General features: G+C 44.4%; 1 protein-coding gene across 1 annotated transcript in view; it reads right to left on the bottom strand.

The window, feature by feature from the left end:
- The window catches only part of TBCD (tubulin folding cofactor D), a 477,889-nt gene that overhangs the window by 237,287 nt on the left and 216,403 nt on the right, over nt 1–24,199 (bottom strand). Inside the window, exon 15 of the mRNA XM_030208042.1 lies at nt 93–249. Within this exon, the coding sequence (XP_030063902.1) occupies nt 93–249 (157 nt within the window). The remainder of the gene's footprint in view (nt 1–92; nt 250–24,199) is intronic.

Here is a 24,199-nt window from a genome sequence, read left to right as displayed (position 1 = left end):
CAAATATCCTCTTTATCAGAAAAAAGAAAATATCAGCAACACTATTTTGTGTTGTGAAATGCAATGAATTCTTGTTTATCATAGATTCTTACCTTGCAATTTCATTTACGAATGGTCTGAGTTCCAGAGGGTCATAGGCACGTGCAAAAGCCCAGCAAACATAACATGCTGCATCCCTGACATTGGATCCCACACTGCAGGCTCCACGCTTCTCATCATAGGTCAGGGCCTTCAAGAGCACTGGCACAACTGCACAAGAACAAAATGAGAATGTGATGTTAGCACCTCAGCATCAAAAGCAAATAAAGCAGAGCTGTTTATTTCTAACATGGGTTCTCCGTAGACAGCAGGATGAATCAAGTCTCAGGTTGGTGATGCCATCTGACGACACTGACATGGCCAGCTATCTCAGAGCTTAGAAAAAGCTTTTCTAAGCCATGCACAGGACTTTCCACGCAGCTGCTACGTCAAGTCAAAACCTTAGTCTAATGCAGAACTGAGGTGTCAAGCTCCCTGGGAAAATGGGTGACCTTGTGTGTTTATTTTCTCCTACTGTCTACAGAGAATCCTAATTGCAATCAAGCAATTTTTCTCTTCCAAAAACCAGGATAAATCAGTCACACATGTGGAATCCCATAGCTGATGTTACCATATTTTCATTTACCTTTGCACAACTCGTGCACTCGGCACTTGCTCCCCTCCCTCGCAAACACCACACCAAAAGCATCTTAAAGAAGGTTGGATTTATTTTGGCCGCAGCCAGGAACGTTTTACAATTCAAAACCACATCATAACATACTATAACATAATTATTGTTACAACCACATAACTACATTTTATCATCTATTAATAACTTGGGGTACCCAGATTCGGGTCTCACAAATGCTTCGTATGACCCACAGGTTGCCGCCCAAGCAGTCTGTGTGTTCCCTGTGCCAATTACCAGCACCCGTAGACTCCTTGTACATCCCGCTTAAGGATGCCCAACCATAATATCAAAACGGCGTTCTGGCCCCCCGGCCGCCTAAGCCAGGAGACACGCTGTCCACATTTTCCTGCTGCCACTCTGCAGCCCTACTGTTGCTTATGCTTGTCACTTTGCAAGAGGCCTTTCTGCCCCCATCATCAGCATCTCAGTTAGTACTGTTACTGCTATGTTGCTGTGTACCCCCTGGTGTCATTGCGTAAACCTCTACTCTTAACGCCACTGACCACGGCAATGACACCTCGTTCGCCGTGGTCCCCCAATTGTTCCTGACTGTGACCCACTCATAACATAAGCGCCTCAATATAGTCCTGTAAGTCAGAATTAAATATATCGAGCCCTATGTCTGATAGGTGTACTCCATCTGCCCTGTACAGTCCCGCACAAGATTCCTTGTGCAATTCATGCGTTATCGTATGCCCTTTAAGTGAGATCATGAACTTCGCCAACCCAATATTAATTTTCTTTCGCGCCCTGTCCACCGCCTTGTGTGACCTTTCATCCCTCCATACCCTCCATGGTATGATGCTGGACCACACCAAACGCAACCGTGGGAACCAACGTGCCAAGTTCGATAGGTCATGCTGCATATTTTTCCATAGCAAAACGCTATTAACCCTGGCCAAATCATTGCCTCCCAAATGCACAATGAGCACGTTGGGCTGCCCGATGGACCCTAACGTCCACAGCATGGTTGGGACGAGCTGGGCCCAGCACATTCCCCGTTTACCCAACCAGGTTATTGCTATCTTATCAGTGTTAAATCCCAAATTCTGTCCAGCGGGTCTTGCTGATGCCCTCTTATGCGCCCCGTATACATAAGAGTGACCGCATATCCATATCTGCCGTGGCTCTCCCTGGTGACCTGCAACGCACAGGGGAAAATGAGACGTTAGCCAAAACTTCTATAAACAATTAACATGTGCATAACCGAATATACCTACACAGTGTCATATCATGCGCATCAAAATAGCTGCCTTGGTTGCGCCATCTGCGCAGGCCACACGTATCGCTTGTATACGTCCGACCTCCACCGACCCAGCTGCCTGATGCCCTCCGGATGCATGCCGCTTGCTGCTGCTTCGGTGGCGGCTCCAGTCTGGAATGAGTGTGTCTTGTAGACATCTGTTGGCATGCCTGCCCATTGCACACACCGCTTCAACACAGCTGTGAATTGAAATCGGGTCAGCGGCGTCTTATCCGCGTGTACCAGCAGCCAACCCTCCCCTTTGGGCCTATCCGCTAAGTATACCTTCAAATTCGCTACTGGGCATGTTGTGTCTTGGCATAGCCGGATGCGCGTCCCGTTTGCCACCTGATCGGTCTTGGATTTGCGTATCAGCAACTCCACGTTGGACTCCGTGATAGTGACATCATGCAAAAGGAGACCGATCTCTTGGCTAGCACTTTTTGATCTTGCGACTACCTCGCTGATGCGCAGGGCACCATGGAAAGCCAGTGCAAATGCACATCTGAACAAGCGGACTTCAGAGGCACTGGAGCATACCTCCTCTAAAGCTGCAAAAAGACCGACCAGTTGGTGATGCAGAATTGGTTGCCTCCTATCGGCTGTCTTCCCTGCTGTCCTGTGCCAACCTTTCATCATCTGTGTTATTGCAAAATTTTTTGCTGGATTAGGTATTCCCATTCCTTTGGTAAAGAATGCGATGCTAGCTAGAGTGACTAGTACATGCGTTCTACTGAGCCCTTGCTTACGTGCTACCATGATAAATTGCACTACTGCGGACATCGAGAAGAAATCAGCGCGCCCCATCTCCTTCACTTACTTAACATAAGAACGTAATGCTGCCATGTACCTCCTCCGCGTGGCGTCTGACAAGGATTGCAGAATCAATTCCCACACGTCCGCGGTCCAAAACTCCATACACTGTCTGGGATCGGGGTCTGGAACGGTTCCGCACCAGGAGCCAGGGATCTGAAGTCGGAGAACTTGAAACGAGAGAGAGCGTCAGCTAGTACATTCTCCTTACCCGCAATGTGTTTTGCTTTAAAGGCCACATTATGTACTAATCACTGCAGTATTATCTCCCGAATCAGATTAATGGTAGGGATTGTGTGCGCGGACAAGCCATTTATAGAGTGCACTACCACCATATTATCCGAGTGAAAAATAATCGCCTTGTTCGCTAACCTGTGTCCCCAAATATGAAAGGCCGCCATTATCGGGAAGAGTTCTAAAAATGTTATATGCCGAGTGGTCCCTGTTGCCACCCAAGATTCTGGCCAACGCGCACGCACCATGCCCCTTGGAAATATATGCCAAAACCTTCCCCCCCTGCTGCGTCTGTGAAAAGCTGCAACGCATCTGCTGGGATGGAGGCATCATGCCAAAATGAAATCCCATTGAAATTTACTAAAAACCGTCTCCACACTTCCAGCTCCTGCTTAATGGCTTTTGTTACTCTGATGTGATGATACGGCCGTGACGCCCCGGCGGTCGCTAAGGCTAGCTTTCTCGCAAATATGCGCCCCATCGGCATCACCCTCGTGGCGAAACATAATAGCCCTAAAAGCTCCTGAAACTGCCTCAAAGTTGCTTTCTTGGCCTGAATCATAGCATTAACTGCTTCAGTAAGCCTGATGATTTTGTCTACTGGTAACCTTGAACACTGTTCCTTAACGTCCAGCTCAATCCCTAAAAAGGTAATTACTTGCACTGGGCCCACTCCCCCTTTCCTTCCCTTCCTTTCACTTTCCCTTCTCTCCGCCCCTCTCCTCCCCTTCTTCGCCTTAACCCTTTGCCTGCCTATCTCACCCTTCTATCCTCCTTGCGCCCTCCCCTCCCCCCTCCCTTCCTATCGTCGCAGGCCATCGGCCCAGTTGTGCCCAGCCTCCCTTTAGGAGGTGTGGCTGGGTTCTTTCTCAGGGCAACCTGGACAGGAATCTAATATTAGTGTATTTGACTAGTAAGTGAAACAACCTTGTAGAATTGCTTGTCTAAATGTACAATATCTAAGACATATTGTCTAAGTAGAAATGAGATGTAAAAGTGTGAATGGAGGAGCATGTTGCAAATGTATACATTTCTTTAAAGGAAAGTAAGCAGAGATGGGCAACAGACATTGCCATGGCTGTGATCTGAAGTTCGTTCACTCTAATTCATTTACAATCCTGGTAGCTCATAGCAGTGAAATATGCAGCCTTCTAGCCAGTTTGATAAATTTATTTTAACCACTGCACTTCCTAATCTGAACCAGGATCTAGACATGATCACTGAAGAGCCTAACAGATATAGTACAGGTCATAAGTTGAAAGCGGATTCCGAGGACTGGACATCAACCTTCACAAAACTGGAAGTTGAGGAGAAAGATGGGAATTACACACCAGTTAGTCTAACCATTATAGAAGCTGGGAATTACACATCAGTTAGTCTAACCATTATAGTGAGTATATTAAAGGGAATTCCTGCAAAAAACAGAAACTAGTGCAGTTTTTAGAATCCAAAGAATTACAGGACTCAAAGCAGCATGGTTTCTATGACTGATGTGTTAGCTTGAGGGAGAGTAGGTATATGCAGATTTCAGGAAAGTTTTTGACACTGTTCAACATAATGAGTGCCTTTGTTATGGATCCTAAAGTAACTAGATTAGAACCTGGTTAAGTGGGAGGTAACAGAGCAGTGGTAAATAGAGTAAAGGGTTAACAGCGTGCACCACAACAAGGTGACTGGTCCTTGGTACAGTTCTCAAGATTTTATAAGCAATATTGTGGAAAGGCTATCAAGAAAGGTTTATCTTTTTGCAGATTTTGGTTTATTTCTTAAACCCAGTGACGTCAGGTGATAAACTGTCATTTGAAGAGACTGCCTGGCCTTGTCATATGAATAAGAATGAAACCTTCCTTTCAATTATGGTGAACAGCTACCTCCACTAGACATTTTTTCTAAATATTCAGGACTGTTGAAAATCCAAAATGAAGGACACTGTTTTGATTGTGAACTTCTTACCCTATGAGGAGGAGAAATTTACTATATAGGTGAATCAGAGTATGATTATATTCATCTTTGTGATAGGAGGGCACAAAACCAATCCTCCAGACCCAGGAGGACTCTGTTCAATGAATTAATCTTGAACGCCTCCCATAAGTTCGCAGGTTCAAGATCTGTCTCATATCACCCAACTGGTTTTGCATTAAGAAATAGTAGCCATTGTTTCCCGTTCTGGAGCCTGCTCTATTTTCTTTTCTTGAAGGAGAAATTCCATCTTCTATCAGGAGAACACTGGGTAGTTAGCCCAGGATAGAGGTCAGGATGTGATTGCATTTGAAAAAAATGTAGCTAAAAGCTGGGTTTTTAAAAATCATTTCAGAATCCACAATTTTTTGTATATAAGATGCACTCATAAGAAGAAGATAGGGTAAACATACACTACCAATACAATAAGGAAAACGGCCCAATTACAAGACCACTGGTTACCCTAAAGCAGGCCTGCCACAAAGAGAGAGATCCATCAAAAAAACATTTGTTCTTTGCTATCAAAAGTCAGGATATACTGAAAAACTGATTATACTGAAACTTCAGCCAATTCAGCCCATACTCTGTCAGCTAGAATAGCATCTATTACATTTTGAGCTGTAGATTCAACAAATCCAATTGAGTTATTTAAAGAAAACAATTACCTAATTTTGTTGACCTTAGACTGAAAGAAATTTGCACGATCCTCTGCACTAGGCTGAAGAACTTTGGGAATAGAAAGCATTTTATCCGTATTGGTCAAAACATGAAATATTAGTTCAGTTTTGAATCTGTCATAATAATCTTTTTTAGCTTGATTTATAGCTAACAACAATTTACTTCTTTTATCCATTCAATAAAAGAATATTGATTTCCAACATTTTTTCCCAAATCCTCTCCAATCTCCTACAGCTCTTCTTGTGATTCACTAGCTTCTCAGAAAACAAGGATTAGTACTTTTATGCATTTTTTTTCACTCAAAGGTGCAACATTACCTAAAATCGCAGTAACTGAATCAATCCATTTTTGCATATGGGAATCGGGACAGTGAGCTGAAGAATCTAATCTTAATGTGAGTTCTTGCCAGAAGCAATCTGCATTAATTTTTCATCATCTTAATCCAACTCCCATTAGATCTGTCCCATGAGGTTCCCGAAAATATTTCTCTTGGTTCCACTCTGGGTTGCATCTCCTTAAACTGCAGGTTTGGTGAGCAGAACACCTCTGGCATAAGTCCTGTTCTCCATCTGGTCAGTTTTCTTTTTTAATCAAGTATAAGGAATTCCATGCTGCTCTACAAAAAGCTAAATATTCCTACTTTGAAATATCTCAAAATCTGCCACTAAGCTCTAAAAACTCTGATGTTCTAAAATACCATTTTCTCCCTCTCCCTCACCTGCTTCCAACTTCCCCACAATTCTCTCCCCAGACTCTATTGCACTTGCCTGGCTGCCTAAAATAAGGCTTCAGTCTGCTTTAGGGTCTCAGTCTTCTATAGTGTATTTAGGTACTCCTAGCTACTCTATCAACACCCATGATTCTCCCTCTGCTGCATTAACCTCTGCTTGCTTCCATTCTAGTTGGGAACCATTCCATCCACCGATTCTTGTGACTGACTAAATTTCACAAGAGTGAATATCACTTCTTCACCGTTGAACCTAAGGTTGACAACTCTTTCATAAAATAACAGTATATATCCTTCAATTGTTTCTTCCTTTTTTCCCACAACAAGTTTAAGCCTCATTTGGAACTCTCAAATCCATCTAGCTTTAGACCAATTTCTTTTTGTTGTTGTTGCAACATTATTTAGAAAAGGTTGTCCTAGATCATGTAATATGTTTCTCCAACAAGACTCTTGCTCTTCATCCATGACAGGCAGGGTTTCATACCCACCACAGAACTGAAACCTTGCTTACAACTCCTAATAATGAAATAAGGACTTTTTCTGGTTCAGTCTAACTGTTGCATTTTGGTATCACTGAATCTAACTTCTGCTTTCAATTTAGTTGAACTTCCTCAACTTCTACACTGCTTATACAGCTTAGAAATGACAGGTATAGTTTATAGTTTATTAATTTGATGTACCGCCTCTTTCAAGCATGAGCTGAGGCAGCTTACAACATGTGGTTCTAATCCTCTGGGGTGCTTCAAGGATCCATACCTTCATCTACCTTGTTCAATATCTTTCTTTCATTACTTCTTCTGTTGATTCAGTCATTAGGTTGTAGCCTTTATTATTAAACTGATGATAAACAGATCCTTTGCAAACTTCCACCCTCCTCATCAGATGTCTAGCCCCCTCCCCCCAATTACTAACTTCAAGCAACCTCTTCATGGCTTCAAGAAAATGAAATGTCACAAAATGCAAGGCTATCCATTTCTCCAATCCTTGTATTTCTTGCCCTGCTCCTCCTGTTATTCAGAGTTGCCTTCTTCCCTACCGCAACTAAGTATGTATACTTGGATTTATTTCTGACCCTTCATTAACCCCAAACTAATTTAGTAATTTGCTCTTCATTCTATACCCTCCACCACATTTGTTCAAGGAATGCCGCTTTATGAAATCAATCACCTACAGACACTTATACTGGCCTTAGCAATCTCCCAATTAGATTGTTCTTCTTGAAATTCCTTCAGTTGGTCCAATGCACTGCTATAAAATTACTCTACCATGCCCATCACCATAAACTGTTACTCCCCTTCTTCTTGCCTTATATATAAAGGTCTTTCGCCAGGTGCTCTTAATTATAAAGCAGATTTACTTACGTCATTTATCCCTTTTCATTCCCTGCCAAGGTGATTTCACCCTGTGCAGGGAACATCCAATATTCTGTGATAGGCATCTTCATGAAAACCAGATGCTGTGAGACAAGCCAAACTCATTGCCCTAAATGTCACTAATAATATGTAAACTAAGATGCTAGCTTCGTAAGCTGATTTAATGAGATTCCTCATATGCCTCAGCATTAGCCAGCTAGTTCTGAAACTTTTCTGTTGTTTTGCTGAGAAAGAGAATCAGAAAATGACAATCTCTGGAGGCACTGGTGCAGACACTGCACAATTAAAAAGCTGGTGCACCTCAATCTTTGAGTTGAGCATCCTGCCCTGAAACACCATTTTGCTGATAAGGTCCACTGTTTCTGGATTTCTTTTTCAGTCCAGTGAGAAAGTGCTCCTCAAGAGCACCTTGTCCTCTTCAAGGTGAACTCCATGACAGAGATAAGTGGCATTTGCACCACATTAAACCCCATGCTTATCTGAACCCTACACTTTAGATCTAGTTTTCTTATTACGATACAAAAGAGCTGAGTTCTGCCACAATTTTGTTTGAAGTTCTTGTAGTAGTCTGTGTATAGGTACTGCAATTGTGTCTGTAAGTACATCAACATACTATTAATTGTGTCTGTAGGTGCATCAACATACTATAATAGACAGAGGAGGAAGTGACATCATCGGGTAGCATGGCAGCCTAGCCTCGGAGCTCCCTCTCCCACTAACGAAATACCGGGTAAAATAGCAACCAAAGGGAGAAAAAATTAGCAAAAGCAAGCGGATCCCACCTTTAAATACCTGGAGACATGAGTAAAGCAGCTTCCACGCGGAAAAAAGAGGCGGAAAGGGCAGAAAAAGTATGCTGAGCAAGGCCGTTAAAAACCGCGAGTCACCTGAGCGCGCCTCCCCGTTGGATTCGGACTCTGCACTATGTCTGAAGCGCGAGCCCCCCCTTCAAAAAAGGCATATCCGGCAAGCTCCGCAGGTTTCTCTCTAATATCCAGACAGAGATCAAGCAGTCTAAAGATGAAATATTAGAGCGGATGGACACGCTCAGCGCTGATCTCAGAGAATTGGGAGGAAGAGTGAAGGAGGCAGAATTGAAAATAGACGAACATACTGACACTTTAAATAAACAAGCCACTCTGCTGCAAGAGATGGAACATAAACACGCTCACCTGGAATACAAATTGGATGATATTGAGAACCGGGGACGGAGGAATAACCTTCGCTTTCGCGGTGTCCCTGAAGGCAGCAAGACAGAAAACATGGCGGAGATAGTAAAAACACTGTGCTCCACGTTGCTAGGCCCTGAGGAGGGAGAGTTGCGGTGTGAACTGGACAGAGCGCACAGAGCACTGGGCACGCAAAAGGAGCAGCAAACGCGTGATATAATTGTGCGGTTCCATAAATATGAAATCAAAGAAAAGGTCCTGTCGGCTGCAAGAAAGACTCTGGAGTATGGCGGAGCTCAGATACAGGTCTATCTCCACTCCATCCGTCTATTCTACCCGTTGCCACTCAGAGTGGCAGTCATTTACCACCCCCCCTGATAAATCCCTATCTTCCTCACCGACTTCGATGCCTGGCTTTCTGTTTTTCTTGAACCCTCATCTCCGTCCCTCCTTCGCGGAGACTTTAACATACACGTTGATGACCCGTTCAACTCTCACATTTCTCAGTTCCTCACTCTAACATCCTCCTTCAACCTCCAGCTGTGTTCCACCACCCCTACTCACCGTGATGGCCATTGCCTTGACCTTGTCCTCTCCTCTTCCGGCTCACCCTCCAATTTCCACGCCTCAGCTCCTCCTCTCTCTGATCATCACCTTCACACTTCTTCACCCTCCCCCTCAGCCCCGTCCAACATTAACCACTACTTCCAGGAATCTCCAGGCTATTGACCCTCCCACCTTATCTAGTATTTCTAATCTCCTACCCTCCATCATGTCCTCCGAGTCTGTCGACGAGGCTGTCTCCGCTTACAATGCCACTCTCTCCTCTGCTCTGGACACCCTTGCACCATCCACCTCCCATCCCACAAGGCGTACTAATCCCCAACCCTGGCTGACCCCTTGCATCCGTTACCTTCACTCCTGCGCCCGATCTGCTGAACGCCTCTGGAGGAAATCTCGCACCCATTCAGATTTCCTTCACTACAAATTCATGCTATCCTCCTTCCAGTCCTCACTATTCCTTGCCAAACAGGACTATTACACCCAATTGACTAATTCTCTCAGCTGTAACCCTCGTTGTCTCTTCGCCACCCTTAACTCCCTCCTCAAAGTGCCCTCCGCTCCCACCCCCCCTCGCTCTCTCCTCAATCACTGGCTGACTACTTCCGCGACAAAGTGCAAAAGATCAACCTTGAGTTCACTACCAAGCCACCTCCTTCTCTTCACCCTTCAACCCTCTCTCTCAACCAACCCAGACCTCCTTCTCCTCCTTTCCTGATATCTCCGAGGAGGAAACCGCCCGCCTTCTTTCCTCCTCAAAATGCACCACTTGTTCCTCTGATCCCATCCCCACCAACTTAACACCATCTCTCCTACTGTCACCCCCTCCATCTGTCATATACTCAACCTCTCTCTCTCCACTGCAACTGTCCCCGACACCTTCAAGCATGCCGTAGTCACGCCACTCCTCAAAAAACCATCACTAGACTCTACCTGTCCCTCCAACTACCGCCCCATCTCCCTCCTACCCTTCCTGTCCAAGATACTTGATCGCGCAGTCCACAGCCGCTACCTTGATTTTCTCTCCTCTCATGCCATCCTCGATCCGCTTCAATCCGGTTTTCGCCCTCTTCACTTGACAGAAACAGCACTCTCTAAAGTCTGTAATGACCTGTTCCTTGCCAAATCCAGAGGCCACTACTCCATCCTCATCCTCCTCGATCTATCCGCCGCTTTTGACACTGTCAATCATGACTTACTTCTTGCCACACTGTCCTCATTTGGGTTCCAGGGCTCTGTCCTCTCCTGGTTCTCCTCCTATCTCTCCCACCGCACCTTCAAAGTTCACTCTCATGGATCTTCCTCCACCCCCATCCCCTTATCTGTTGGTGTTCCCCAGGGATCTGTCCTTGGACCCCTTCTCTTCTCAATCTACACCTCTTCCCTGGGCTCCCTGATCTCATCTCATGGTTTCCAGTATCATCTCTATGCTGATGACACCCAACTGTATCTCTCCACACCAGACATCACCGCGGAGACCCAGGCAAAGGTATCGGCCTGCTTATCCGACATTGCTGCCTGGATGTCCAACCGCCACCTGAAACTGAACATGTCCAAGACCGAGCTTATCGTCTTTCCACCAAAACCCACTTCTCCTCTTCCTCCACTTTCTATCTCAGTTGATAACACCCTCATCCTCCCCGTCTCATCTGCCCGCAACCTCGGAGTCATCTTTGACTCCTCTCTCTCCTTCTCTGCGCATATCCAGCAGATAGCCAAGACCTGTCGCTTCTTCCTCTTTAACATCAGCAAAATTCGCCCTTTCCTCTCTGAACACACCACCCGAACTCTCGTCCACGCTCTCATTACCTCTCGCCTGGACTACTGCAACTTACTCCTCACCGGCCTCCCACTTAGCCATCTATCCCCCCTTCAATCTGTTCAGAACTCTGCTGCACGCCTCATATTCCACCAGAACCGATATACTCATATCACCCCTCTCCTCAGGTCACTTCACTGGCTTCCGATCAGATACCGCATTCAATTCAAGCTTCTCCTTCTTACCTACAAATGCACTCAGTCTGCTGCCCCTCACTATCTTTCCACCCTCATCTCCCCTTACGTTCCCACCCGTAACCTCCATTCACAGAATAAATCCCTCCTCTCAGTTCACTTCTCCACCACCGCCAACTCCAGGCTCCGCTCATTCTGCCTCGCCTCACCCTATGCTTGGAACAACCTTCCTGAGCCCTTATGCCAAGCCCCCTCCCTGCCCGTCTTCAAGTCTTTGCTTAAAGCCCACCTCTTCAATGCTGCGTTCGGCACCTAACCCTTACCGTTCAGTGAATCCAGACTGCCCCAATTTGACTGCCCCTATCGGACCGACCGTTCACTTGTCTATTAGATTGTAAGCTCTTTGAGCAGGGACTGTCTCTCTTTGTTAAATTGTACAGCGCTGCGTAACCCTAGTAGCGCTCTAGAAATGTTAAGTAGTAGTAGTAGTATCAAGACCTTTTGCAATATACCCTCCAGCTAAGAAGACAGATGAGGCTGGCGCTGGAGTCCCTGAGCAAACATCAGATACAATACAGATGGGGATTCCCTTTCTCACTAAACTTCACCCTGAAGGGTAACAAGCATAGGGTGCAAACCTTACAGGAGGCATGGGAGGTCCTGCACGCTGCTGACCTTGTTTCCGCGAAGACCCCACCTGGGGCGGTGGCGCCCACTACGAGAGCGAAACTTCAACGATGGCAAAGAGTCCCAGAATCTTCCAAGAAAAGTAGCCAGAAGCATTGAGCTGGACTGCACAGGTTTGACAAGGGTGCTGGGACAGTGTTTCAAGGGCCATGGTGAATGGAGGGAGCTCACTTTTGGAGAACGCACCTAAAGGTCGCCGGAAAAGCTGGTCTTGGCCTGCAGACTGTTTAGCTGGTGAAGGCCCTGCTTTTAGCTATAAGCTTAAGACTTGGGGGGGAACACAGAGTTGGCTAAGTTGATAGGTGGGATTAATGCTGAAATATAAGCTGAATGGATGGGAGCTGGATGGGAACTAGGGGGGGTGGGGGCATGGGGAATCAATTAGTGTTTAAGACCTGGTGGGAGTGGGGGGGGGGGGGCTGGATGTGGGGTTGGGGGCTGTGTGGCTGATGGGTAGCTTCCTCGATTCCCATTTGGAGGATATGGGTCCTTCAGGTGGTGAGAATGGTTGGGAGAACGGGGGTGTAAGGGGGGAGAACGGATGGGGGGATGTTAGAAGGGGAGGGGGGTGGACATGGCTAGGGCCATGGGTGCAAGACAACGCAATACTGTACAGAGGTGTCACGAAAGGATGCTATTGATCAGTCTTGTTTAAATAACCAGTGATGGGTACAGACTTAAAGATTCTCTCCTATAACGTAAAGGGGTTAAACATGCCACAGAAACGACAGAAGTTTTACAAAGAATTGACACAGTTAAGGCCACATGTGGCCCTCCTGCAGGAAACACACTTCAGGGCCAGACATGAAAAGCTTCTTTCCCACTCAGAATACCCAGTGGCGCACTATGCATCGGTAGCAGAGTCAAAGAAGGGGGGAGTAGCGATACTAATACATGCATCGGTTGGGGCACAGGTGATTAAGGTAAAGAGGGACCCGGGTGGACGTTATATCTTCCTGCATATTAGAATTGCCCAAGTGGACCTAACAATTGCATCTATATATGCGCCCAACGTAGGACAGGCGAGCTTTATTGAGAGGGTTAGAAACTCCTTGACTAGTTTTGTGCAGGGATCCCTTGTGATTGGTGGGGACTTCAATGCAGTGATGAACTTGAGCTTAGACCGCACAGGAGCTCCTAGGGCCGAGGGTCAGAAGGACTCACTGGCTCTGAGATCTCTAGCGCAATCACTAGGCACATTGGACTTGTGGAGGTTGAAACATCAGAGGGAGCGAGATTATACATTTTATTCACCAGTCCACAACTCCTACTCACGCATCGATTATATTTTTTTAGATGTCACATTAGTAGAGAAGGGACCTGAAGCGGGGATAGGGAATATGACCATCTCGGACCATGCACCGGTGTGGGTTACCCTACCAAATATCAGAGCAGAACACAAGGATAAAAGATGGACACTGAATGTTGGTCTCTTGGGGGAAGGGGAAGTGGTGGAAGGATATAAAAAGATGCTAAAAGAATATCTTGAATTTAATTTGGAGTCAGGGCCCTCTCTCAACACAGTATGAGATGCTCTGAAAGCAGTGTCCCGGGGTTATTTCTTGCAACTGGCAAGCAAAAAGTCAAAGATCCGCAGGGCACAGATAGCGCGCTGTATGGAGAGTATCCGCGTGCTAGAGGCACAGCACAAGGCCAATGGGTCAGCACGAATATTGCGGGAGCTTCATGCACAGCGAGCGCTGCTAGACTCCATCTACTCTGAGCAACTTAGCTTGTTACAAGCAAAGAATAGAGTGAACTCATACGAATTTGGCAACAAGGCGGGGCACCTTCTGGCCACAAAGTTGCGTAGGCAAAAAGTACAGCGGACCATCCTAAAGATACGAGAGGCAGGAGGGAAAGATCTAAATACATCTGACCAAATTCGTAAACGATTTGGGGAATTTTACCAGGCTTTGTATGCTCAGGAACTTAACCCCCCTCTTGAGCTGGTAGACCAATATTTACAAGATAGTGAACTGTCCTCTTTGAGCCCCCAGCAACAAGCATTGCTAGATGAACCGGTTACCCCTAAGGAAATTCAGGTGGCTATCAGTAGCTTACCCTCAAGCAAATCACCTGGGTTGGATGGCTTGCCAAATGAGTTTTATAAAAAGTTCGCCCCAGAATTAGCTCCCCTCTTAGCAGACTTGTTTAATAAGGTGGGGAGGGGGGAGCCCTTGCCGATGTCCATGATGGAGGCATGGATAGCGGTGCTACCTAAGCCAGGTAAAGACCATCATGAATGTGGTTCTTATAGACCTATATCGGTCCTAAATGCAGATGTAAAAATCCTGGCTAAGGTGTTGGCAAGTAGGTTGGCTCCTATTCTCCCAGTGCTCATCCATCCTGATCAGGTGGGATTTGTCCCCTACCGAAAAGCAATGGACAACTTTAGGAGAGTGGTGGACATTATGTACCTGGCAAAGAGAAATAAGAGACCGCTCTGTCTTCTAAGTCTTGACGCGGAAAAAGCCTTTGACCGGGTTCACTGGCCCTTTATGTATAAGGTCTTGGAAACCATGAGGTTTGGGGTACAGTTTCGGAGGTGGATTCAGGCTTTTTATGAATCCCCAAGGGCCTGTGTCCGGGTCAACGGTGGTAACTCCGAGATGTTCACGTTGTACAAAGGTACCAGATAGGGGTGCCCTTTGTCACCCCTGTTGTTCGCTATGGTGATGGAGCCCTTCGCGGCTCATGTACGCCTGGATCCTAATATCTCGGGAGTCAGAATAGCAGATAGAATCCACAAAATGGCCCTTTTTGCGGATGACGTTTTGCTGCTGATATCTCGACCTCTAGACACCTTTCCACATCTTGAGAGCGCAACAGGACTACTTGGCAGTGTCGGGATTCAAAGTTAACATGGCAAAATCAGAAGCTTTGAATGTGACACTCCCAGATGACGTGGAGGAATCCTTAAAGATTTCTTCTTCTTTCCGATGGGCACATAAACAAATCAGGTACTTAGGGGTTAACCTGACTGGGGAGTTCTCGGAAATCTTTAATGCTAACTACAAAGGTATAGGCAAAACTATTGGGGAGGATCTAGAGCGATGGGGAGATTTGGGAGTCTCATGATTTGAAAGAATAACTATTCTCAAAATGAACATATTACCCAGCCTGCTGTACCTTTTTCAGGTGCTGCCTGTGATGATGCCCAGGCGATTTATAGCTTCCTTGCAAGATAAGTTAGTGCGGTTCGTCTGGGCAGGAAAGCATCCAAGGTTAGCAAGGGCCCTGTTATATAAGGAACGGAAGAGAGGGGGGCTGGGGGTACCCAATCTCACCTGGTATTACAGAGCAGCACAAGGGAAAGCTGCTCTTGAATGGCACCAAGATTACCCGGATCGACAGTGGGTGCATATAGAACAACATTCCTTAGGTGACACACCGCTGAACGCGCTCATGTGGCTACTGAAGCCCTTTAGAATCTTGGAGGAGCGAGCCTGCCCCTCCATAGCGGTGATACTTTACTACTGGGACAGTTTATTCCCTAAGAGACAATGCATCCTTACCCGTAGCACTCCTATAGCTTTTAATCTTTTATTTCTACCAGGCACTACAAAGGGGACCTTTACTAAATGGTACGAGGTAGGGGTGCGAACCTGGGGTCAAATGTTTGAAGGGGACTCACTGTTGTCTTTTAATGCATTGAAGGACAGATTCCCGGGGATAGAAGGGGGTGAATTTGCATACTGTCAATTAGCACACTTCCTTCAGACTAAAGCGATGCGGGAGGTGATACAACGTCAAACATCAGAGCTAGAAAAGATGTGTGAGAAGTTTTCTTCCTCTCGTGGCCTGATCAGTCACCTGTACCTCATCATAAGTAAACAATCACCTTGCAGTGGTGAGCATAGGCAAAGATGAGAAAGGGAACTGGGTGTGAATTTGGGAGAACCTGAATGGGAGAGAATAGAAAGAAGTGTAGTAGGGGTATCGACTCATGTCCCCATGCAGGAGAACGCAATGAAAGTACTATATAGGTGGTACCTTACACCTGCCCGTTTACAGACGATGTTTCCGTTGGCCCCGGGTATGTGTTGGAGGAAGTGCGGGCATAAAGGCACAATGGGGCACATGTGGTGGGATTGTGTCAAAATTTGTGCATTCTGGAGGGCGGTCCACTTTAGGCTGCAGAAATGGCTGGGAAGCACAATACGATGGACCCCTGAAGTGTTTCTGTTCTCAGCTCAGATTGCAGGTTTAGCAACATGTAAACAGACACTGGTGAAGCATGTGGTGGGAACTGCAAGGGTGGCTGTGGCTTCTCACTGGCAGCGCGAAGGGGTTCCCCCGATAGCAAAATGGCTTAACAAACTGTGGTATGTGCGCGAAATGGAGAGATTAAAGGCTGAGCGCAAACATCAGATGGGAAAATGGAACTTAATCTGGGAAAATGTTCCCTCTGAAGCTCTGTCAGTTTAGAATGTATGTTGAGAGAGTGAGATGATTGCCGGTGGCCAGCCGAGTCCTTTGGGAGGGAGGGCGGGAAGAGGGGGGGGGAGGATGGGGGGGGGAAATGTTTGAATCAAAAACTTTACAAAAAATTTTTGAAGTTCTGTCATGATGATCATTGAAGGTTGAAACTGTTGATTATTGCAGCATTGAAAATATTAGCAGACTACTTGTAATAGCAATGGAACAGTACCTTATCTCCCTTTGCTGCTTGTGCAATGTATTTCAAGTTCTGTTTTGTTGGATAATAAAGACTTCTTACAAATAAAAAAAAACCAAAACATACTATAATAGACAAAATGTGTTGGCTTAGGCTCTTTATCCTAAAAATGAGGTGTTTTTATCCATCTTCTAGATTAGTTTTGAATACGCAAGATCCTCTGATAATGAGGAACTTCTGGGCAAGGGAGGTGAAGAATTCAAGGGCAGTCCCGTTGACTTTTCCCTCTAACCAGTTTGGCAAATCTCACCATGAATGCTCAAGGAAATGTGAACCAGAAAGAAACAAAACAGTGCAGGTCTATACTGATAAATTAATGCCCTCATAAGCATGTGGTATGGTTGGGAGATAGAATCGTAGTACTGGGATTTCTGGAGCAGGCAGATGTCTTTAGGTTAATATTTTGTTCTAGTTGCATTTTGGGACTCTCTCTCCTGCTTAAGAGAGTGGTTTTCTCCTGTGATGTACCACCTCTTCTGGGTATCTGAAAGAAACCACTCCTTAGGGTCTTCTTTCTCCCCTCCCCCTCCGAAAAAAAAGTGATTTGGTCCTTGAAAGTCTCTGAGGCACTTCTCACCCTTTTGCCCTTCTTGATTTTCTTTAAAGGTTTAAGAGAATCATATGGAGAGAAGTGAAGATTTTTCACCTTGTAGCTAGTGTGTCTCACCTTCGGAGACATCCTAGCACAATTAGAGACATTGTAGCCCAGTCCCAGACCGCAACAGCATCTCGGTGGCATCAAAAACAGCTGGTCTTCAAGATCAAACAACTTCAGAAATGTATTAATTTTGACTGGGGGCTCCAAAAGGAACTCAGAAAATAGAAGAGAACAAAAGGAGAAGAAAAAAAGCAATTTCTTTCTCCTCTTCAAAGGACACCATTCTACTACTACTACTTATCATTTTTATAGTGCTACTAGGCGTACGCAGCTTTGTACACTTGACATAAAAAGACAGTCTCTGCTGAACACAGCTTACAATCTAATTAGGACTAACAGGACAAATAAGGGATAAGGGAATTACTAAGGTGGGAATGATAAAACATGGGTACTGAACAAGTGAGTAAAGGTTAAGAGTTAAAAGCAGCATAATAAACAGACAAAAAAAAGATAGCAGCTTACAGACCTATCCATGTCAGTGCAGTTGGATGACATCAGCCAGCTACATGGCTGATTTATCCTGTTTTGGAGAATGAAAGTAAGAATATAAGAACTGTCCAAACATTTTTTTTAAAGGCTTATCTATGCCTTGAATGAGAAAATATTCACTGTAATTATTTTAAATGTACTACTTAGTAATTTCATTGCATATTCCCTAGTTTCTGTACTTTTTGAAAAAGTCAACAATTAATCTTTGTTTACCCATTCCACTCCACTCAAGATTTTACAGACCTCTATCACAGCTCAGTCTTCTCTTTTCCAAGCTGACAGACCCTAACATGTTTAGCCTTTATTCACATGACAGTCATTCTATCTCTAATCATTTTGGTCATTCTTCTAATCTATCCACCTTTTCTAATTCTGCTACATCTTTTTCTGAGACATGGGAACCAGAAACGCACGAGACAGGAGTTGCAGTTGCGCCATGGAGTGATACAGAGGCATTATGATATTTTTCTTTTATTCTCTGCTCCTTTCCTAATAATTTCTAATACTTTGTTTGCTTTCTTGGCCACCATCAAACACTGGGATGAAGACTGTGTTATCTACAATGACACCTAGATCCTTTTACTGGATAGTGTCTCCTAATGTGGAACCTTGCATCAGGTAGGTGTAACTTGGGTTATTCTTCCCTTTGTGATTCACTTTGGACTTGCAAACTTTAAATTTCACGTGCCATCTTGTAACTTCTCACAATCTGCTTGCAATTTAATAACTCTGAATAATTTTGTGTAATCTGCAAATTAGATCATGTTTTTGTTCCCATTTTCAGATCATTTATAAATATGCTAAAAAGCACAAGTCCCAGTTGCAGGCAGGGTGGTCAGACTGGAGGGGGACCACTGGACTACCGTGGATTTCTCACTCACTCTTTTTTTTTTAATGTTGATGCAGTGGGGGTGGATTGGGAAAAGGGGGGCACTGGTCTACCAGGGCATTTTGAGTGTTGGAAAGTGGGGGGGGGGGGGGGGGGGGAGGTGAGAGTCATGCTAGAAAGCTGCTAGATTACCAGGACATTTCATGTTTCTGGGGCCGGGGTGGGGGGGAACTGCTGGACTACAAGGACAACTAACTGTTCTATGCCGCCTCAGACCTAGCAGTAAATCTTTCAGATTGTGCTATATTTAAAACTTTGCTACACTGGGTTTCCAGACACTCACACAATATATTATGTAATGGTTTTTTTTCTTTTTACTGTAGGATACTAATGATTTGCCTGCACCTCTTATTTTATAAACTATTTCTCTCACCTGTTGAAGTGTGACTTGGAGCACAACTGCTATCTTTCACATCTCACCCTGAAAGTCCCACTTGTTTAAGAAAGTGCTTTAATTTGGTAACCAAGCTAAAGTACTGTCTATAATTAATAAATTATGCAGTCTATTTACTGGTGGCATTTAATGTGTTCTTATGAAATCCCAATTAATGAAGATGTTTCTGCACAGTCACACTAATGGTGAGAGGGTGTGAGTAATGAGGATCAGAAGCAAGGAGCTAACCCATATTTTCAAACTTCAAGCCATGCCGGCATTTGGCAAGCAATTGCTTTTGGTTAACCCATTAGTGCCCAATGTTCCCATTTTTGTTCCCACATATGGGAACATTGGGCACTAATGGGTTAAGACATTTTTGAGACTTTGCTGAAGCTGGTCCTTTTTTTCCCATTTTCTGTACTGGCTGGATAAATTTATTTGCAGCCTATAGAAATTCTTGGATGACCTGCGCTGAATTGTTCAGGTTGCTTGCCTTAATTTTATGGCATCTTTTCCTGTTGCTTTAGGTTTATCAGCTTTGCAACTTATTTTATCAAAGTGGTTCACAACTGTAATAAAAGCAATAAACACAGATATAGCATTGAAAATAATGCCATTAATTAAAGAACAGACCACATTTAGTCCACAAGAAAAACAGTAAGAAGAACGCTCAAGAGGACTGGCCCCTCAATTACACACACCATATAAGAGTTCACAGAAATAAGTTTTAAGGTGGGAATTAAGGGAAAGGGGATGGGATTTGATATTCCGCCTTTCTGTGGTTATAATCAAGACGGTTTACATCCTATATAATAAAACACACCTCCAACATTCTGAAGCTGACTGCATGGCTGAGGCATTCCTGCTGTCTGTATCCATTTCCTGAATTGACATCACGTACTTCTGGGTTCATCACAAGCAGAAGTGACCAACCACACGAGGTTTCTCAGCTTCAGAATGTTGGAGGTGCATTCTATTAAACAGAATTGGTCAGTTCCTTGAAGCACAGCCAGAGCTCAGCCTCCTGCACAGTAACGCTCAGACACCGGGGGGGGGGGGGGTATCTCTGTCACACACACACTCTCTCTCTCTCTCTCTCTCACAATGTCTTTCTCTCTCTCACTCTCACACACTATCTCTCACACACTCTATGTCTCACACTGTATCACATTCACTCTCCATGTGTCACACAGTCACTCACACACTCTCTTGGTCTCATACACTCAGTCTCACAGAGAGTCCGTGCCTCACACACACTCTCTCTCTCGCACACACTGTATCTGTGTGAAACACACTCTCTCACACTGTGTGTCACATATGCACTTGCACACACTCTCATTCTCACACACACACTCGCACCCAGACACTCTCTCTCTCTCTCTCACACACACACACACACACACACACTCTCACATTCACTCTCTCTCTCACACACAGTGACTCTCAAATACACTCTCTCAAACATACACACTCCGAGGAAAACCTTGCTAACGCCCATTTCATTTGTGTCAGAAATGGGCCTTTTTTTTTACTACTATAATATAAAGGGACTTATTTTGTACCTGAGGCAATGGAGGGTTGTGTGACTTGCCCAAAATCACAAGGAGCTGCAGCGGAAATTGAACCCAGTTCTCCTGGTTCTTAGGCTGCTGCACCAAACCAATTAGTAAGTCAATTTGCAGGTTGGTGTTGTGGATTTGGAGGGATAGAAGTAGTTTATGGGTTGAAGAGAGTTGCAGGGAAGTAGTTTTGGGGGGTGGGGTGGTTTGTGAGGTATGAAGGAATTGCAGGGGTTAGTTTATGGACTGGGGCAGATTGTGGGTGGGTGCAATTTACAGGGTTAGACAGCTGCAGAGGGGTAGTTTTTGGAGTTGTGGGACCTTGCAAGTATGTAGTTTTTGGGTCTGGATGCAGTTTGCGCACGTTGGGAGAACAGAGAATAGGGAGAGGCATTTTGAAAGAAGGAATTCCCTAAATGGTGTGTTTCACTGTATGTAAGTTTCTATGATACAGAAGCTGGAATAACTTCTCCCATAGGAATTCATTGAGACAATTTTTTTATTTTTTGGTGGGGGGAGCTTCTTTCTCTGAACCCATAGTTCAATTTCACCTATTTTCTACCCTGATGAGTCTTTTCATCCATTTTTCTCACATACCAAGTTTCATCCCACTCCGTTACTCTTCAGAGTGTTATTTTCACTAAAGACAAACATTTCTCAACCTCCTTCTGTATATTTCTTTCAAACTTCAACTAAGTTTAAAAGAAGCACTCCAAGAAAAATTACATTTGTTTATGTGTAATCAACTTTCTAGTCCTAGCATTCAACTCCGACATTAATACTCCAATCCAACTAGAAGTGCAGACTATCGAAAAAATCAAAGGATTTTTTGGTATTGAGATAGTATACATGAAACATCACAGAAAAGCTAGAATCAAAGTTAGTCATTTAGGGGCCCTTTTACTAAGCCACAGTAGGCTGTACGCACATGCAGCGTGCGTCGAAATAATCTACTGCCAAGCCAGCACATCCTCCTGGAGGTAATTTCAGATTTGGAGTGCATCCATAATGTATGAATGAATTATTTATTTATTTCCTCCTACGCAGGCCACTTTTTACAGCAGCTTAGTAAAAGGACCCCTTAGGTCTGAATGGTTACCAGAAGGCAGGAGTGGCCTAGTGGTTAGGGTGGTGGACTTTGGTGGTGGACTTTGGTCCTGAGGAATTGAGGAACTGAGTTCGATTCCCACTTCAGGCACAGGCAGCTCCTTGTGACTCTGGGCAAGTCACTTAACCCTCCATTGCCCCATGTAAGCCACATTGAGCCTGCCATGAGTGGGAAAGAGCGGGGTACAAATGTAACAAAACAAACAAAAAAAACCTCTAAGCAATATTTAAATACTGTGTTAGTTACTTAAACTATAATATCATTACTTAATCAGGATTTCATGTCTGCCACAAAATATTTTAGTTACTGTTCATTGTTTTCCATTTGAAACGAAAATGTTGTTATCACTTCTATCCACTCATAAGTACTTTATTCTTGAATTTGGAAAAGTAGGTCTAACTCTTACCAATATCAGCAGACTATCTAGACTACTACGGCATACTCTGGTTTTTACTGATTGAATATAGTTTCCCTTCTTTTCATCCCCCCTCCTTCCTTTGTTTCCCCTTTTTTAATTCCCAGTATGGATGTTTGTGTCTCCCTCCCCTTTTCTCCTTCTAACTCTCTGTGTGACTGCTTACTTTACTATTTTTAATGGAGTTCCATTCCTTTTCTGATTATTGTAGACTGTACACCGCTCTGCTCTGCCAAGTTAGAGCGGTCTAACAAGTATAAATAAACTAAAAACTATATAAAATTTATGGGGTCAATATTCAAAGGGGTTTAACTGGGTAGGAGAGGCTCCTGCCCAGTTAAACCCTGCTGAGTTGGCCAGCTGCCAATATTCGGGTAGTGCCACTGAATACGAGCTCTAACCAGCCATTCCCTAACCGGCTAGATTAGGGGCGGAGCATGGGCAGAGTTTGGGTGGAGCCACTACTTAGCCAGTTAGCAGTACTATTCACTCCACTAATCAGCTAAGTAAGTGGACATAGTTAGGACAGCAAAAAGGCTGTCTGAACCGTATCGATTGCATTAACCGGACACCGCTCTGAAGATTGGACGGTGCCAGGTTAACTTCCGGGTTGCCACACTAACCTGTATATTCAATGCTGGAGGTTGACATGCTCCAGCATTAAATATCCAGGGTTAATTCACTTTGAATAACGGTCATATGCAGAAGCTGTCTGGAGAATCATTCCAACTTTTAAAAAGAGATTATGTGTGGACCTATGTCCTTTTGAGTTCACACTGAAGACTGTATTGACCTGATGAAGGCTGTTACCGAAACTAGGCCGAGAAGGGTCACTCTACAATATAAGCTTTTGTGAACCCTTGTTTTCTCCTCCTTTCCTGGACCACCACCACTGTTTTTCTGGACTTCTGGCTGTTTTTGCGGAGGTTTTCTCCTTTTTATTTTGTCTTAATTCAGCCCGCGGCTGTGAGAAGCTTACAAGCCGCTTACCATTGCAGGCTAAATATCGGGCGCTATATATGTAAAGACCAACTTCCTACATAGCAACAATAAAATGTTTGGATAAAACATATTACAGCAAGAAAAACAAACACACACATCTGCTGAAACTGAACAAAGCTTTCACAATGATGTTATCTTAATACTGGATGAAAACTCAGAAAATATATTTTGGAAATCTCTACAGAGCACACCTGCATTAGCAGGAAAACAGTTTAAATCTAGAGTACTACGTTATAGGAATTCTCAGATTCATCACATGAACAACCTATATACCCTGCCCAGGCCCTGAGGCAAGTAATGCCATCATAAAATTCTTACTGGCTTCCATCACACTTCAAAACAGAATGTACTATTTGTACATTTGGGCCATAGGAAAAGAAAGAATGCTAGCTATGCAATTAAATATCATATTTCTATTAAAAATACTTGAATATAACCTTTGTATTTCATGTTAATGATTATATCTACACCCTAAATTCTCCTACTGCCTAAGTAAAAATGGGAACAAATAACCTCTCCATCTTTCTTGGCTTTTATTCATGACCAAGATTACATCAAATTCGTACAAAAAAGCATGCCAGGAATACTGGTTTCCTACCCTTCAACAAAAGATGCCATGTAGCTGAAAGCAAAATAAAAAAATATATGGAACCAGAATTGCTCTTATAAAGTACTGAGCTATGCTGAAAGGCATCATATTGACAGTATTGTGCCTGAGACAGTTCAATATCATAAGGCATGGCCAAGCCCCGAAAGAAGAATTGCAAATTGCTCTCCTATTGAGTAGACACTCCAAATAATAACAAAAAGCGAGCTGATATTGTGATATAGGTTAACAACATAAAAAGCAAAAAATGGGGGAAAAGGCCGATGATTACAGAGAAGAACTGTGACCAGCAAGTTTCAGCCATTTCAG

This window comes from Microcaecilia unicolor, chromosome 6, assembly GCF_901765095.1.
Source record: "Microcaecilia unicolor chromosome 6, aMicUni1.1, whole genome shotgun sequence".
NCBI lineage: Eukaryota > Metazoa > Chordata > Amphibia > Gymnophiona > Siphonopidae > Microcaecilia > Microcaecilia unicolor.
This window is presented reverse-complemented; position numbering and strand designations above follow the sequence as displayed.